The sequence below is a fragment of the Thunnus albacares genome, chromosome 16, assembly GCF_914725855.1.
Source record: "Thunnus albacares chromosome 16, fThuAlb1.1, whole genome shotgun sequence".
Taxonomy (NCBI): Eukaryota; Metazoa; Chordata; class Actinopteri; order Scombriformes; family Scombridae; genus Thunnus; species Thunnus albacares.
The window spans coordinates 15,281,460-15,299,867 of record NC_058121.1 but is presented as its reverse complement, the minus strand read 5'-3'; the positions used below and the strand labels follow the sequence as shown (position 1 = coordinate 15,299,867).

Below are 18,408 nucleotides of genomic sequence, written 5' to 3'. Positions count from 1 at the left end.
AACAACTAATAGTGATCCAAATAAACAATAAACACCCCTGTGTTGTGAAGGGATGAATTCTACCACCGACATTCAGGCTGACCATAAATATCTGTCTTCATTCTACTCATGACTTTATTTACTTCCACTTCCAACCCTCCGCACACACACACACACACACACACCACCTTGAGTGCTGGTTTCGTCCCAGTCATGCATGTGGAACACATTGTAAAACTAAGCATGCTGGCAGGCTGTGGGTTTGTATTGGAGCCCAGAAGTGCACACACACACACACACACACACGCACATACATACGCATACATACGTACACAAACACACTATAAAAGAGCCAGCAGGCCCGCAGACAATGTCTAGCGCCTCTGAACACATGCTCATGTAAGCTAACTGGTACTGAGAAGCATGAAGTTTATGACTCTCTCTCTCTCTCTCTCTCTGTGTGTGTGTTTGTGTGTGTGTGTGTGTGTGTGTGTGTGTGGTTCCTGTGTGGATAACACAGTATGTCATTGAATGAGATCTTAACCTAATATATAGAGGTGGCAGATTCCCAGCTGTGAGAGCATATTGCTGTTGATCTGTTATTCATTCAAAAATCGCAGCTCATCTTAGTCTCCCTCTTCCTCTCTCCCCCTCCTCCCGCCTCTTAGGTCTATGGAAATGCAGGACCTAGCCAGTCCTCATAATAACCGTGTGGGAGGTGGAGATTCCACGGGCTCCAAGCTGGACAAGAACAACCTTGGCAGCCCCTCCATCACCACCAATGGAACAGGAGGTGAGAAGGCAGCATTTCAGTTTAGTGCTGCACTACTGAAAAGGCAGTTGTTCTTACAGTTTTAGTGTTAAATATACAATGAAATATGTTTTTTACCTTCATTTTGTATCATTATCTCATATTATTTTTAGGCCAATTCCATTTTCAGTGTGTTATTTAGTCATCAATGAGAACCCTAAACTTTAGGAAGACAAGTGCGCTGCTCCACCACTCCAAAGTTTCACTTTAAAGGAATACTTGGACATTTTTGGAATTGCATTTATTTGCTTTCTTGCTGAGACTGAGATAGATGAACACCACTTTCATGTCTGTACGATATACAGTAGGGTCCAAAAGTCTTTCCCACTCAAGTGAATGGGAAAGTTGTCTTAGACTTTTGGATCCTACTGTATGTGAAGCTCGAGCCAGCAGCTGATTGGCTCAGCTTATCATGAAGACTGGAAAAAGGAAGAAAAACAGCAAACCTGGCCCTGTCCGAAGGTCACAAAATGCACAATTTCCTCTAAGCAATAGTCCAGCACATAACCCCCCCCCACCCGAAACCACAACTTGTCGTTTTTATACTTTGGTTTCTGTACGGATTAAACAAAGGATATAACATGCTAACAGCTTTAAAAGGTGCTGGTAGGCAGATGTTATTACCTTTGGACAGAGACGGGCTAGCTGTTTCCAGTCTTTATGCTAAGCTAAACCAGCCGGCTGCTGGCTGTAGCTTTATATTTACCATATAAAAAAGTGTGGTATCAATCCTCTCATCTAACTCTGGGCAAGAAAGCAAAACCATATTTCCCCAAAATGTTGAACTACTCATTTAAGTGCAAGGTAGATCAATTCACATTTTCATCTGACATGAAGACCAGTAAAAGAGTGTTTCAGACACCTCGGCACAACATGCTAGCGCTTATTGACATCTAATTTCTTGAAATATGTAGCTAAATAAATTAATAAACTCTAAGCACTTCTACTGAACACACTCTTTATGTCATTGTTGTTGAGGAGAGGTACACTTATGACATCCTTGCTCTTCCTCCAACAGAGGTGAATGAGCTTATTGTAACGTAAGTCACTTTGGACAAAAGTGCCTGATCAGTATAATGTAATGTAATGAAATCTACTGCAAAGTCATCAGTCAGAAAGATTTTTGACCTGCAGAGATAAGTACTTTTTGAGGAATTTATAGAGACGGAAGAAAATGTGCACACGCAAACGCACGCATACACACACCCATGCTGGCACGAGTGCTTGAGTAAACCACCGGAGAATGTGTGTAAACACACGGTGAAGCACTTTTGCTCTCCTCCGCTAACCGCTTGGCAAAGTGTGTGTGTGTATGTGTGTGCTTGAGTGTATATGTCGGAGCGCGAGCCCAAAATCCCACTGGAAACTATTTCCTTTACAAGAGCATTAAAGCATCACCGCTCTCTTAGATGTCAACACCAGCAAGCCCTCTCCTCTCTTTCTTCTATTTGTCCCACCCTCTCTTTTTCTCCTTTTCCTCTGTCTGTCTGTGTTTCTCTTTCCTTCTTCATATCTTTTTTTCTTCTGTCAGCCTTGATCTCCGCCTCTCTTATTCTCTGTCCTCTGGAATCATTTTTGACAAGGCAGTTTGATGTAATAGTGCTGGATGTAAGTGCTTTGGTTGAGGGCAATCCTTTGATCTATTGGTGATTCAACATGCAATGGAAACCTATTTTAATAGCAATGTAATGGAAAAAGTGAGATACTGCATTTTGGTCAACTTGATGTGTCAACACACACACACACACACACACACAGACAGACACACACGTTCACATTTACAGAAATAGCTGTGCTCAGAGTGGACTTAACAGTGCATTCGGACCATATTAGAGCACATTAAATCATTTTTGATGAGCTCACAGTTAATGGTTTAAGCAGACAGAGCTGGGACTACACGCTGACAGCCAAAACAAACTACATACCCAACATTCCCTTCACCTGACATCAACCAGCGCTCTGGCCCAAGGGCCATCTCCATAGCAACTCATTTGTCTTCATTAGAGCTTGTCCAATGGGTTGTATTGCTCCCCCGAGGGGATTAATGAAGTTGTCCCGAATTTAATCGAGTTCTCAGATGGTCAGTGATGATGAGTTTTAATCATGTTCAGGGAGAAAGCACAAAAATAACTGGGAAACATATATGGGTGCAGGTGTGCTCATCAAGTGTCAACGGATTAGCAGTTACCTCAAGTAACAGCTCAACATTTGGGAAATTGAGATTGCGAAGTGTTAGATGAGAAGACCACTTTAGTCTGTAAACTGAATATCAAGCTAAAGCCAGGAGGCGGTTAGTTTAGCTTAGCATTAAAACTGAAAACAGGAGGGAACAGATTGACTCTGTCCAAAGGTTAAAAAAAAATCCACCTATTGTAACAGTACCTCTAAAGCTTGTTAATTAGCATGTTATAACTTGTTTATTTAATCAGTACAAAAACTGAAATATAAAACTTTGTGGTTTTACCGGATTGTGTGCCGGACTATTTAATGGTGAAGAGCCATGACTTCCTGGAGTCTCTGCTGGTTACCTGGCAACCTCATGGTAACAAGTTATTTACTGATATTGTTTGTACCTTTAGACGGAGTCACTTTAGCTGTTTTCCTTTGTTTCTAGTTTTTATGCTAAGCTAAGCTAATCATCTCCTGGCTCTAGCTTTAGATTTAGCTTACAGACATGAGAGTGGTATCGATCTTCTCATCTGACTCTTGGCAATAAGGCGAATAAGCAAATTTCCCAAAATGTTAGACTATTCCCTCTCATTTAGCACTCAGTAATAAAATCAATAAGTGTACCTTTAAAAATGTGACTATTCCTAATGTAAAATATCTTTTACAATACAAATATCTCCCTTTTTAAAGCATTAACACAATGTCCCATATACCTTAGATTGGTATCTGGTTCTCAGTGCATCATATCCTCACCACCTTCCCACCTTGCACCCCTTTAGGTGAAAACATGACAGTTCTAAACACGGCTGATTGGCTGTTGGGCTGCAGCAGCCCGCCCCCTGCCCCGGGCTCCAAGGACTATGGTACAGCGGTGCATGTGTGTGAATCCAAGCCCAAAAGTCATATTACCTTAAATGCAAACGGGATGATGTTTTGATGTTCTGATGTTTTTTGTGCCGGAATTGCTCTGATTGATTTTCATTTGCTGTGCTGTGTCCTCTTCTCTTTGGATCCCATTGTAAATATATCAGCGTGTGTGTATTTGTGTGTTATATATTTGCAAGGTTCTCACCAGTCAAGGAATTTCTGAAAAAAAGTTGAGAAATTTGATGAATTTACCGGGGGAGTCAGAAAATATGAATTTCACCAAAGAGTCACCTTGCATGATTATATTTTTAAACTTAATCATTTCATTTTATGGTTTTCAGATTTTATTAACCTGAAACATGACATTAAAAAATAAAAAAACTTAAGGTCATGGAGTATTCTGACCTGGTTATAGAAAACATTTAAAAGTTGTGGAATTTTATGTCAATTACAGGGGAACCCTGCACACAGCATACACACTGATATATAGCTATGGCAGTTAGCTGTTTTACTCAGAAAGTTTTACTTTGTGTGTGTGTGTGTGTGTGTGTATGTGTGTGTGTGTGTGTGTATGATGGTACTTCTCTGCCGGCCTCCCCTGACACTGATCTTTTCCCTCTTCCTTAAGTGAAAACAGAGCCTATGAACAACAGTGACACGGTTACTACGACAGGCGACACAGCACTGGACACATACGCCTGCTCAGGTAACAGAAATACACACAATTTTTTCAGCTGGAGAAACATTCAAATTCAAAGTCTCAGCTCTATGTTGCTCTGTTTCGTCAAACACACAAACACCATCATCGGTTTCAGCTCACTGCTAGACTCGCTGAGAGCTTTAATCCCATGAAGCATTGCCTGTCCTTGGATTGCGTCATCAAAGACTGGCAGAGGGAGAGAGAGAGAGAGAGAGAGGAAGAAACATTTTTACACTTCTCCTTTTTTTAGACTCACACACGACCTGTGCTCCTTCACACTGCAAAACACACACACACACACACACACACACACACACACACACATACAAAACCATTAAGCAACACACAGTGAGGGTTTAGAAGCAGCGGGGTGTTTGTCAGTACTGAGCTCTGACATCTCAATGACCACAAACAGACATTGTGTTTTACTATGAGGCCCGCTGTTAGGGTTTCATGGACTGCAGAGAGAACTTGGCTCCTCTCCATTCAAAATGCTTCAAATTATGTTTACTGGAACAGCATTTCAACTCAAACAAGCCAGAGGCCCGGAATTATGTTGTTCAGGAGTGGTTTTATGAAATGTGAAAGGAAACAGAAGATTTGAGTTGACACCATCTGTAATCTGGTGTTGCCTTGTTGTTTTTGATTATTGCGCTGTTTTTAGTAATCACCAGCAGCGGATACAGCCCTCGCTCAGCCCACCAGTACTCTCCTCCCCTCTACCCATCAAAGTAAGTCTGATTTTTTTTTTTTTTTTTTACACAATAGACTGCTGATGCAGATGCTGTCTGAGAATCCTTATCAGTGTAGCTTCTCTTATACTCCTGTAGCTAATTGTGCTAAATTTCAACCATCTTCCCTTTTACTCACAATTCTGTCATTCCATCGTTATTATTCTTATTGTCCGATATTCCCTAAACCTGTTTTGCCTTTTTTTAGGCCCTACCCTCATATCCTCTCCACACCGGCAGCCCCGCCCATGCCGACGTACGCTGGCCAACCCCAGTTCAGCAGCATGCAGCAGTCAACCGTCTACACAGCTTACTCCCAGACAGGACAGGCATACGGACTGTCCACCTACGGTATCAGCAAACACACGCTTTCAAAACTACACAATGACGTGCAGTAGCTGCACAATTTAAGCAGGGGCATATTTTGTGATCCATTCACACACAAGCAACAGAAGACACCATGATTTCATGTCTCCTGTGGTCATAAATGGACAAAACCACAGCATTCAAACTGCATTGTTGTAGAAAAAGAAAAACAAATTAAAATCAGATTACTTTTCTCTTGCTTGCTGAATGTCGGAGTTGGCTACATAATTGTGCAGATTTTAATGATAAAAGCAAGAAAACAAAACTTCCCTCCAGTAGGCTTATTGGAAGTGGTATTAGCTGTACTGAAGTAAAATAAAAAGTAGTATAATACCTGTCTAATACCATAGATCTTTGAAGCCAAATCAAAGAGTAACATATAGTAAATGGGAGGCAATGCAACATATGTAACATATGCAAACCTCATCTAATATTCTGTGTTTTGTTTTTCTTGTCACAGACCTCGGTGTGATGCTGCCGGGCATTAAGACAGAGAGCGGCCTGGCCCAGAGTCAGTCTCCTCTCCAGACAGGCCTCAGCTACAGCCCCGGCTTCACCACGCCTCAGCCCGGACAGACTGCCTACTCACCCTATCAGATGCCAGGTCAGTAGAAAACACATGCTGTAAAACACTGCAGCGGTTCATGCTTCACTTGTCTCTTCTGTCTAGAAAAATAATCATGTATTCTTTTCCTGATGAAAAATGGGGGGATTTTTCCTCAGTATTTTAAATTCTTGCAGAAAACAGTGACTGAAAAATGACCTGCACTGTCATGCGCTTCCTTTTCTCTCCAGGTTCCAGTTTCACTCCTTCCTCAGGCCTCTACGCCACCAACAACTCAGTGTCCAACCCCGCCAACTACACTGCCACACAGCAGGTATCTCAGTTTATCCATCGCCTGTACGTACAGTTTAAACCTGAACCGCTGGTGCCGCCCAGCTGAGAGTCAGCTCGAGCTCTAACATTCACTTTCCCAGGCCGATACGAAAGCCTTTCCTCGGGGAGCTCTTGCCAGAGGAGATCAACTATGTTACAATACATGTTTTCTCTGAGTGGTCAAGCAAATGTCATTTGCCTCATTATGCCGGCTCAAATAAAAGATGAGGATTTTGTATGGTGCAGTTGCAATAGTATTTGAGACCCGAAGTGGTTTTACAGTCACGCTCCCACACAACTTTCCACATTCAAAACAGCTTCGAGAAATAAAATCTAATTACGCTGCAACCTCGCTACGGGGACAAACTTAGGAAAGAAACAGACAATTAGTCTTTGTGAAAGAGTGTTTTGTTCCGAATATTTCTCTATGTCTATATGATGAATTGCATTGTGGTAGTAAAATGCTTAAAGGGGGATTTTAACGTCCTGCTATGATAGATGTGGCTGTTTACAGAAAGAAAGTCAAGGATTGGCCAGTGTGGGTGGATTAAGGGAGAGCGTGTGTGTGTGTGTGTGTGTGTGTGTGAGAGAGTATAACAAAAAATAGTGGGAAAGGAAGAGAGGGACTGATAGAAAGCAAGTCTGTGTGTATGCAGGCTCGCGTCCAACTGTCGCTGTATGACTACACACTAAATTTGCACGTGTGTGTGTGTGTGTGTGTGTGTATTCATGTGGTGTGCTCGGGTTTATAAGGACTTGTAGAGATGGACACAGTGACAGGTTTAGAGAGCTGACTCATAAAAGCGCCCATCTCCACTGGGTCCGTAAAAACCGGCAACACAAGGCTTTAATTGTTTAGGAGATATAAAAAACAGAACAGAGGAGGATAAAAGATTACAGAGATGAGAGGGAACACTTGTAAAAATCTCTCTTCAAAAGTCTGTCTGAACCATTCCAGAGAAGTAAAACATCTCTATTTTCCTGTTGTTTTTTTTTCTTCTTCTTCTTCTTTTTGTCTCTGCTCCTTGCACTTTCTGTCTTTGTAAGCTCATAATTCATGTCACTCTCTGCAGGATTATCCCTCATACACGACGTTTGGCCAAAACCAGTACGCCCAGTATTATTCCGCCTCCACTTACGGGACATATATGACCTCCAACAGCGTGGATGGTACAGGCTCCACAGCAGCCTACCAGCTGCAAGATCCCACCCCCGCCATGACCGGACAGGCTGCTGAACTTCATCCAGGTTTGTCCAATAAAGAAACAAGCAGTCTGAATGAAACCGTCAACACCACAGTCATAACTCCATAAATATGCAAACAAATGTCCGATTTTTTTTTTTTTTTTCTCCCGCTCCTGATTGTGGCTCCGTAATCTTGTTTCCAGTAGAAAATACCGCAGTTTGGGTAACCGAGTTCAAAACCTTCTTTCAGCAATGATGAAGTACAGGAAGTAACTTCGGGCTGTAGCCATAGTTACCTGGCATCACACTCATTAATTGGAGAATCAGCATGTGTTTACATTAGAGTTTTTGATTAGAGTGAAGTTGCATAAAATATTGCACTTTTGTAGACAAGTCAGAGGAAAAAAAAGAAAGTGCGTCCATATGTACAGCAATATGACTTGCTATTCAAATTTTCAGCGTCTTTTTTTTTTCACATTTTTTCTTGGTTTTTCTTGGCCGTAATTCAGGAAGCCTGATTAAAGGAGCTTATCATTCTTCCTGTCACTGGCACTTTCTCTGTCGCCGCCTTCCTCACTCTTTCTCTTTTTTTTCTCCTCTCTTTCTTTCAGTCGCTCACATGCTTTCTGTGTCTTTTTGTGTCTTTATTCACCCCCACTCTCCCTCTCTCTCTCTCTGATTGAGACATAACAATATGAGTGCCGAAGCTTAGGGTCTGTTTCTAGTTACCACACAGCAGTGGGAGCATATGGCATTGGGAGGTGTGTGTGTGCTTGCAAGAACGTGTGTGTGCTTTTGTGTGCACGTATGCTCCTGCAGATTTTTGCAGGTATAGTATCTATACAAGAGGCATCAGATTACCTGACTTTTTCTAATTTATTGCATGGTTCCATCTTTCCCCTCCACTATTAAATCTTTACATGTGCATGTTATCGTGAATCACTCAGAATACCAATGGTGCTTTTGTTTAGTTTTCATGGTAGTCTTTATGTTGATCTGTCATGCCAATTACCTTGAATTATGAAACCTGACAAAATAGCTTATTACTGTACAAAGTCTGAGTTATTGCTTTTCCTGAAGTGGATACAACTCCAGAACACCTGTGGGATCAACTCAAACCCACATCATTACTGTTGTTTTATAGGTCGTGATCGCTTGTGCAGTTTGAGACAGATATTTGATCATTTGTAAATTTCCAGTGTTTTAAAAGTTGAGCCCTGTCTGTGTTTGTGTGCAACCTCAGGGGACTTTGACACAGTGCAGAGCCCCTCCACGCCCATCAAAGAGTTGGATGACCGAGCTTGCCGGAGTGGGGGGTCCAAGTCCCGAGGCAGGGGCCGCAAGAACAACCCCTCCCCTCCTCCTGATAGTGACCTGGAGGTAAGAGGCCAAAAAAAAAAAAAACACCCACTGACAGAGCATTTACAGTACTGACTGCATATTCCATTCAAATCTCAGTGGATATATGGTATTCCCTTTGATATTCCTCGTCTCTGTTCACTGGAAAACACAACAGAGGAGCAACTGATAAAGAGCAGGACCACCCGTGTCATTGTCCGTTTGAGTGTGCATGCACGTATGGGCCGAAGCAAAAGACGTAACATGTCTGAATCTTCCATTTTTTTGCTTTTTTTTTTTCTGCAGAGGGTTTTTGTGTGGGATCTGGATGAGACAATCATTGTCTTCCATTCTCTGCTCACAGGCTCCTATGCACAGAAATATGGCAAGGTAAGATCATCTCCCTGCCTTCACTGTCTATCTGTAATTATTGTTATTATTATTGTGACATCTTCAGGACCCTCTACATCCATTCTACCCTTCGTCAGTCTAGCCATTAATTTTGTTCCTGTCTGCCAAATCCCAGGTTACAGCTGAGACAACATTGGTCTAGTTTTGATTAAATGAAGGGTGATGAACTTTAACACTTTGCTCCAGGTTTACCAGAATTAGCAAAATGGTGGATTTATAGTCCTGGAAGGCAATAACTGCTGCGTTATTGAAGCTTGAAGTGATGATGTGTCATCCTGTTACTGACTGACCCAAAGACAGAAGATAAGATTGTAATTTGCACTTGGGACGGGGGGACGGGGGATTACAGTTTCAACTTGATTTACTCACAAAAACTTCTCTAAACGATGTCTTCTGAATGTCCATAATGAGAGAGGAGAGAAGTAGAAAATCAAAATGCTGATAATGCTCATCTGGGTTGCCTTTCATTTTTACGATGAGCTCACAGCAATGAGTTTAGTGCTCAGTGGACTTTTTTCCCCCCAAGCTTTGCCTTTCAGGCTATTTACAGGCTGCTATGCCTTGCAGATGCTAGTCAGGGCTGAAAAAAATATTTCCACCTCCTCCTCTTTTTTTTTTCCAGGCAAATAATTTATTCTGTATATCGATTGAGTTAATATTCTCCTTCTGAAACCAAACGTACTTCTTAATTTGGCGAGGACTTGTTTTATCTGTAAATTCTATTTTGATGTAGCATATTATAAAACGCGACTCACGCTGAGCATACAATTCAAATAAGCTTAATTTCCCACAGTAGATTCCTAACATTACATCAACTACTCGAGGTGGTCGTTTTATGATGATGACCACATACATGGAAAAAAAACAAGGGGTCTTTAAATGTACTACTTGTTAAGAATCCATTTAAAAGCGATTAATAACTTGCCCATGCTTATGTTAGTTCAATCATAATTTAACATGCTAATTCCTTTCTTGGACTGATGTTTATTCAGTCTTCGCTGTGAACTTATTTGGTGGTCTCGCCTTCGCGAATAACAGCTACACTGTTTATAGTTTCCCCTTATTTTAAAAGTTCCTGGCTCTGACCTGGGATCATTCGATGTGGCCAAGGCTGCAGATTTTTATTGGGTGATGTCGTTTCCTGTGGCACCGGAGTAGCCACCAGCTTGCCGGTACGGGCTTTGAATCCCACTGCGGCCTGCACAGTCCATTCTGAAATCTTGTTTGGCAGTCAAACAAAAGCTGGCACAGCAAAGGCAGAGCATGTGGAGCCAGACTCGCACAGAGCCATAGGAGCCCAGGCGTTTTACACATAGGGTTTTGTGGGCACTGATGTACTTCCTAGTTGCTCTGCAGTCATGGAATTTAATGTTTGGCAATTGGGTTTTAATGGTTATAAGACAGGCCTTGGTGAGTTGTAAATCATTGCGTGCGTGTGTGTGTGTGTGTGTGTGCGCGCGCGCATGCACATACATGTGGCCTTGTGGTTAATTCAGCTTGGTTTGCGTTGTATTTACTGTAGAGAAACTCTGAATACCAAAGGATGATATCACAAGTCAAGTCTTGGCACGGAGAAAGCTGTGCATCTCCCTCTCACTTGCAAAACAAATGATGAATGAGATACATGATTTCAACGGCTCACTTCTCAAAGACAAAATCATGTCTCTCCTGATAATATGTCATGTTTTGCGATAAAGCACCAACCAAGTCTTCAGCGGCACTGATTCACGACAAAGAATTTGCATGAAAAAGATAATAACTGAATATTTGCCTTAAAATATTTATAAGTGCATTTTTTTCACCTCATTTGCTGTTGCCCTTAAGAAATATAGCGGCAGCTGTGTCTGTTCACACCTCGCCCAAAATAGTGTTTACACTGTCGACATAGCAACCACAAGACCTAAGTACCCCTCTCACACGGGCTATGAGGATATATCTTCTCTAAATGATGTTTCACTTTTCATGAATATATACAGAGAAGCACATTCTCTCACACATAGACACACACACGTCACGCTCCTCGTTTCTCACGGCAGGAGTTATTATAACCAGGGATAATGTTCACATCATCATGAAGTGTTGAGTTTCCAGAGCTCGAATGATAACAGTGGAGGTGGAGAGAGGAATTGTTTCAGGCTACCCTTGCCAGGCTGTGATTGATTGAACTTGTCTGGCAATATATTACAAAAAAACAAAAAGCTACCTCAGTCTATCCGGAGCCCAAAGCGCAGCCAAATTCAACTGCTCCGAGGGAATGAACACATTTCATCTTTGAGTGTTTTGACAAACACCGATGTCTGCAGCTCTGCTTTGGCTGGCAGCCAACGTAATCATTACCTGAGAGACTGATTCAAGTGCCTGTTGTCTCTGTGACTGAAAAGAAATAGTCAAAATTGCTGTTATCTCTTTAGCAGCCCGGCACACTTCTCACACACACACACACACATCTTTCAACTTCATGGAGCATTCACACAAGTTTTTTTTGCACTTTCTCACACTCTGGAATGCCCACAATCTCTCTCTCTCTTTCTCGCTCTTTCTCCGTATGCCTCGTTCGCTCACTTTCACTCTCCTTCCTGTTAGTTTCTTTCTATTCTGGTCGTCTGACAGCGTCAGCGAATCGCGCGGCAAGCTGTCGACCCTCGCTGACCTATCACAGATGATGGTTTTTGCAGCTGAGCCTCGGGCTGGCAGGGCAGGCTGCGCTCTCCCAAACACTCACACACACACACACACACACACACACACACACACACACACACAAACCATTCACATACCACACACACTCCAAGCGTCCTTTCGAGGGTGCCTACTCTCTGCAATACACACATATGAAGGCACACACACTCTTCCTCACAACCCCTCCACCACACACACATAATGCCACAAACACCCCCCACCAAGCATGAGGAATGTTGATGGGACAGAACAAGTGCAACCTGTCTGTCAGCATCTGCTATGATGAGTGGAGCATACCAACTCTACAAGTGGGGGGTCGGGGGGTCGGGGGGGGCAGGGGTGTGAATCGGTGCCTTCAGGGTAGGGGGGCTAATGGGTTGGTGGTGTAAAATTTGAAATTACTTTGGTGGAGAGAGAGAACTGATGTCTCTGGAAAGATAGGGTATGACACGACTGTCATACTGATGATGATGATGGTGATGTATTTCTTCTTCGTTAGGACCCTCCTATGGCGGTAACGCTGGGTCTGAGGATGGAAGAGATGATCTTCAACTTGGCTGACACACACTTATTCTTTAATGATCTGGAGGTGAGACATCGACACACATAAAAACACACTTTTAAAACATTCAAGGATATGTTGACGGGCATTGAACATTTGTTGCACTGCATTCAGATTTATCCCAAAATACAGCATTGAGCAGTTAAAGTTTCTTGAAGGAAAGCTACCATTTAGTGAAATACTGCTACTGCCCCCTAGTGGTATAAAGTGATGTAACACACGATTTGCAGTAGATGCAGCACAAATGCTTATAATCTCATTTCAGTGTGCTCAGTTTTGTCATAATTGTTGATGGTACATGCATTAATGTCCCTCATGATAATATCAAAAAGTTTATTTTGTTTTATTGAGTGTGATTTGTGTCTGTGTTTGTGTGTACAGGAGTGTGATCAGGTACATATTGATGATGTATCATCAGACGATAATGGGCAGGACTTAAGGTGAGAATTTAAGGCTTTTGTTTGTTAGTACAATGTAAATATTGCTAATAATATTTATCTTATTTATCTTCATAGGCTTGAAAATCACATGTCATAGTGTTTGTTACATTTGTGTTATTTGGTACTATTTAAAATATTGGTTCTTTGTTAAGATTAATAATATTTTTATCTCATGATAATAAAAATAATAATAATAAGCGTAAAAAACATGTGCATATTTTACTATACTCACGACATTTTAAAGATTTTTTTCATTGCTGTCTTCCAAATACATTTTACAGTTCTGTTTATAGTACTGAATCATGAACCATTTAATAATTTTGTTCTACCAGAGCAGATTTTTCAAATAAAACATATCATTATTATTGACAGTACTTACAGTTTTGCAACTGATGGCTTCCATGCAGCTGCAACCAGCGCCAACCTGTGCCTGGCTACGGGTGTCCGCGGCGGGGTCGACTGGATGAGGAAACTGGCCTTCCGCTACCGACGAGTCAAAGAGTTGTATAGCACATACAAAAACAATGTGGGGGGTAAGCCAATCAGACCAGTTGGAGGCTGATATAAAAAGGGAGTTTTTGTTCAGTTGAAGGTGGAACAGCACTGGTCTTAAAGTTCTGTCTGAAAATATCAATGTACCAAAGGAATTAGCTCGTTCTGTGGTTTCAATATATTATGGATGTTATGTTCATTATTTCCTTAAATCTTTGCAAAACAAATTTTCAACAATCTAGAGTATAAAAGTTAAAATTAAACAATAAATTTAAATGTATCGTATGTATAGCTGAGCATTGAGTTCTAGAAAGCCTTTTTTAAAGTAACTATTATATAATACTAATAATAATAATTAGCAAATGTTAAAAATAGAAAAAAGGAGATAAAATCTGGAATTGGGAGCCACATAAAGTCAAATGTTAAATAAATACATAGTAGTGTATATCAGTATATACATATACTATAAATACACCAAAGAAACCTTCGGTCAGCCATTGTCAGAATAGAAACTATGAGGCTTTTATTTTTTTGTATAGTTTTCCATCAGTAAGGAATTTTGAAAGCTGATATTGGTAATAAAGCTGCTGGTGGCCAGTAATTTGGAGGAATTTTCAGTGTCTCTAACATTTTAATTTGACCAATTCCATGCCAGAAGAAAATATGTAGCTTATTTGTAATAAAGTAGAAAAGACTCTAAAACAACACTTAGACCAAAATGAAACACTCCTGCAAATCCTTTCCTTTCCATTTAAGAGAGATCCTTTCACTGACAAATTAAAAAACAATACATTTTCCAAGAAAATTTAATTTTATCACGAGTTTTACAGCCAGTGTAAATAAATGACGCTCACTATTAGCCAACACGTGTTATTTCATTAAAGACCCACGTCAGAAAGATTAAATCAGACTAACCCTTGTTGACCTTGATCAGGGCTTCCAGGTTTTTACCCACTGAGAAATGCCCTGACCTTTCCTGCTTTTTACTCATGTGTGTGTGATGCCTGCTGCTCAGAGGATTTAATGAGGTCATGCTGTGTTTTAGGTCTGCTGGGTCCTGCTAAGAGAGACGCCTGGCTGCAGCTCAGAGCAGAGGTGGAGGCTCTGACTGACTCCTGGCTCACCCACGCACTCAAGTCCCTGTCCATCATCAGCTCCAGGTGCCACTTCATGTTGTATTTATCTTTCCGTATATATTCTCGGGACGTGGAGTAGTATGACGTTACCCTTGCATACAATCCTAGTCTAAATTTACTCACCCACCTCTACTGTACTGTACATAATATGCTCTGCTCTCTCTCTCTCTCTCTCTCTCTCTCTCTCTCTATCTGTGTCCCACAGGAGTAACTGTGTAAATGTGTTGGTGACCACAACGCAGCTCATCCCAGCGCTGGCTAAAGTTCTCTTATATAGTCTGGGATCTGTTTTCCCTATCGAGAACATTTACAGTGCAACAAAAATAGGTAAGGCACAAACACACACGGCAGCTGTAGCGACAGAAATGGCTTCAGATGTTCCATAAATTCTATAATCTAATATTGACGGAAATAATATAATGTAGAATGTAAATAATTAAATAGAAAAAATACTGAATTAGGATTTGTTATGTATTTGACTTATGGTATTTTAAAGTTTCAAAAGTCACATGTATGTTGTTGGTTATTCATTATTTTGATGTTCATCTACTCCCACATGTTACTGATATCCTGTTCCCTGTTATGATATTCAATATACAGTTAAATGGGCTCAGGTTCACTGAAGGGTGGTGTGGGAATGTTTGACCTATATTATGTTTTATTTTATACTCTTTTTGTGTGTATGTGTTTGTGTGCCTGAGTACAGTAGAACCCAGTGCCCCTAAAATCTCTATTAAAAGCAAACATCATGCTTTTTATACAAGGGCCAAACAACACACACACACTCAGCCTGATCTTAATCAAATAGCTATGCATTCTGCATAGATTTAGTGTAATAATAATAATAATAATGATGATGAATAACTGTAAATCTGGCATCAAAGTACACCTTTCTCCCTTTAATAGTATTAACCAGTAAATGGAAACAGATTTGACGCAGGGTCGCTAATTTCTCAATATCATTTCATACAGTTTTGCTGGTATTTCTTTTTACGTGCACTGGAAACTTAAAGGTACCCAGTGGAATTTTCAACCACTAGTGGCGCTATAGAGCAATGTTTTTATGAGTAGGTCCCTGTTTTGTCACATGCTCGTTCATGTACACACATAAGGACTTAAGACTTAGAATACACATTCCTGATGCGGGTTTCACACTATATCACTGATTGACAGTTGGTGGCGGTAACATGTGGTAAAGCGCTTGCAAAGACAGTGAAGAAGACAGCAAGCTAGAAAACATGGATGTAAATATTGCACGATTTAAAATATTTTTTTTAAATAGCTTTGCAGATGTTTTATGAGGAAGGAAATACATTTAACAGATTTGTAAGGTCTCAAGGATGTATTCAAAGTGTTTTTTGTGAGAAACATTGAATGTTAATATAATTTTGTTTGTTTACAAGAAAACTCTGCAGGGCAACTTTAATGTGACTCCTCAGTCAAACTCACTAAAATGTGACACATGTAAAATTTTATGACCTGCAGTTGATCACAAACTGGAACGATTTGTTTTTGCACATGCAGTATACACTTGAAAATAATGAAGCCGTGACAAATTAATTAATCTATTTACTTAAGAAATTAATGATAATTTATAGTTAAAAATGTGATATATTAAAATTGTGACCCAACACACATTAATGCAAACTTGTTAAAGGTTATGCATTTTGCAGTTTGCATCTACCATTCAACCTCCTCTTTTAGCCTGCTAGAAATATAAAACAACTTTTATCCCCTGCTTGAAACAATCTCTTATATACAGTACTTTGCTTTTTTTATTACATTATCTTATTTTAATTCAAGAATCTGCTATGCATCACTGCACAAGCAAGCACTTGGGGGTTAGGACAGTTAAGACTCAATAAAATTTGTTTAATCCCAGCTTTGTTTTACATTATATCTGTCCTCTCCTCACATGATCTTGATTTGGCCGTGTACAACTCTTGACACTCGCGGGATCTTCCAGGCCGGACGCCCACATTCTAAATGGACTCTGTTAGCCCGAGCCCCAGCAGGTTACACCAATGTACCCCGACTTTGGCCAACACTAAATTATATTCAACCGTACATCAATCTGAACAAAAGAACAACTCGGATTAAGGGGAAGGCCAAGAAAACTCAAGCCAAGTGTGTGTGTGTGTGTGTGTTTGTGAGCTTACGTTACACCCATTTCAACCCCACAGCGCCTTGATTCAAATGGACGTAGCAATGTGGTAACCATGACAACTGCTGGAGGTTTAAGACACAAGCAGAGTGCTTAAGTGTTTAAGGTCAAATGCCATATCCCATGGACTCCTGGCCATGAAACTTTGCATATGGAATTACTCTATATGCAATTAGCATCGCGCATATGTGTACAGGAAAAAAAGTTTAAAGGTTAATATGGGGTGTGACTTCTGACATCACTCACAAGTGTGTCTGCACTTGGAGTTGTCGTGGTAACCAGGTTGATTATATTTATCTGAACTGAAGTGCCTCTCAGGACGTATCATGTAAGTGTCAGGATTAATCCAAGTGAGCGCTCCGCTATGGGAAAACGGTGTTTTGTGTTTGTGTGTGTGAAAGCCTGTTCTCCCCTGTCTCCCCTCATCTCTCACTTTACCCCTGATGCACACAGCTCTGCATCTTTCTGTGTTTTATTTCCTTCTAAACAATAAAGGAAAACCTGTGAAAGCCATTTGTTTGTCTCCAGGCAAAGAGAGCTGTTTTGAGCGTATAGTCTCCCGCTTTGGCACTAACATTACATATGTTGTGATTGGCGATGGGAAGGATGAAGAGCATGCCGCCAGCCAGGTAAACAAACGACTTTTTGAACTTTGACCCCTCTGACCTTGTGACCCTTCCTTCCTCCCCTTGTTTATTTGTTTTTTGCAGGAAAAGAGAGTTGCTTTGAACGCATAATGCAAAGGTTTGGCAGGAAAGTAGTGTATGTTGTAATTGGGGACGGTGTGGAAGAGGAGCAGGCGGCCAAAAAGGTAATGGACCCCGCAACCTCACCGTGACCCCGCCTACTCCACGCAGTGTGAGCTCTGATTGGACGAAGCCTGCCTTTCTTTGCTGTAGAGGTTTTGTGTTGGTCGTTTACCTTTTTTTTCCACGTTCTACTTGCTGTTGCTTTTTTCTCCCTTTTTTAAGGAGTGGACAGGACACTTTTTATTGCAACTGTCAGAGTGAAAATTTGAGATGGAGACTTGACTAATGTACATTTTGCACCTCCTTTTGAAAATCAAATAAACACGTTTGTGGACCATCTGTACTTAAATTATTAAAATGAATTTCATGCTTTTGGATCATATATTTCTAAACTCCACTTGACCATTGTCACATTTGACAATGAAAATGAATGGCTGCCCAAATGTACACAGTGATTATGCTTTGAACAATCAAGTTTTTTTTTTAGAGCAAATAATGCTGCTCACTCTGTTGTCCAGCAATTTGGGGAGAAATCTCCAATTAGCATGTCTTATTTCTCATTGATACTGTGTGTGTATGAGTGTGTGAGAAAAACACACAGATATAAAGTAAAAACAGAAGTAGTGATATACTCTACATCCATAGCACAATAGGACTTATTTCCTTAAAAATGAATATAAATCCTATCTCTTCTATAGCTTTGGGTTTCATTCATAATCCTGGGTGCTGGGATTGTTAAAGGAATAGTTCGA

General features: G+C 40.8%; 1 protein-coding gene across 7 annotated transcripts in view; it reads left to right on the top strand.

Moving 5' to 3' along the window:
- eya4 (EYA transcriptional coactivator and phosphatase 4) overlaps window positions 1-18,408 on the top strand; it is a 52,504-nt gene that overhangs the window by 32,546 nt on the left and 1,550 nt on the right. For 3 of the 7 annotated variants that reach the window (XM_044376634.1, XM_044376638.1, XM_044376640.1), the window contains 16 exons: window positions 648-772; window positions 3,739-3,822; window positions 4,455-4,532; window positions 5,191-5,257; window positions 5,466-5,608; window positions 6,084-6,227; window positions 6,419-6,501; window positions 7,574-7,748; window positions 8,929-9,065; window positions 9,330-9,413; window positions 12,613-12,702; window positions 13,057-13,115; window positions 13,488-13,648; window positions 14,653-14,767; window positions 14,949-15,070; window positions 17,618-17,718. In XM_044376634.1, the coding sequence (XP_044232569.1) occupies window positions 648-772; window positions 3,739-3,822; window positions 4,455-4,532; window positions 5,191-5,257; window positions 5,466-5,608; window positions 6,084-6,227; window positions 6,419-6,501; window positions 7,574-7,748; window positions 8,929-9,065; window positions 9,330-9,413; window positions 12,613-12,702; window positions 13,057-13,115; window positions 13,488-13,648; window positions 14,653-14,767; window positions 14,949-15,070; window positions 17,618-17,718 (1,768 nt within the window). Of the gene's footprint in view, window positions 1-647; window positions 773-3,738; window positions 3,823-4,454; window positions 4,533-5,190; window positions 5,258-5,465; window positions 5,609-6,083; window positions 6,228-6,418; window positions 6,502-7,573; window positions 7,749-8,928; window positions 9,066-9,329; window positions 9,414-12,612; window positions 12,703-13,056; window positions 13,116-13,487; window positions 13,649-14,652; window positions 14,768-14,948; window positions 15,071-17,435; window positions 17,537-17,617; window positions 17,719-18,408 lie in introns of those variants that run through there. The other 4 variants (XM_044376636.1, XM_044376635.1, XM_044376637.1 and 1 more) reach the window with 4 other exon arrangements.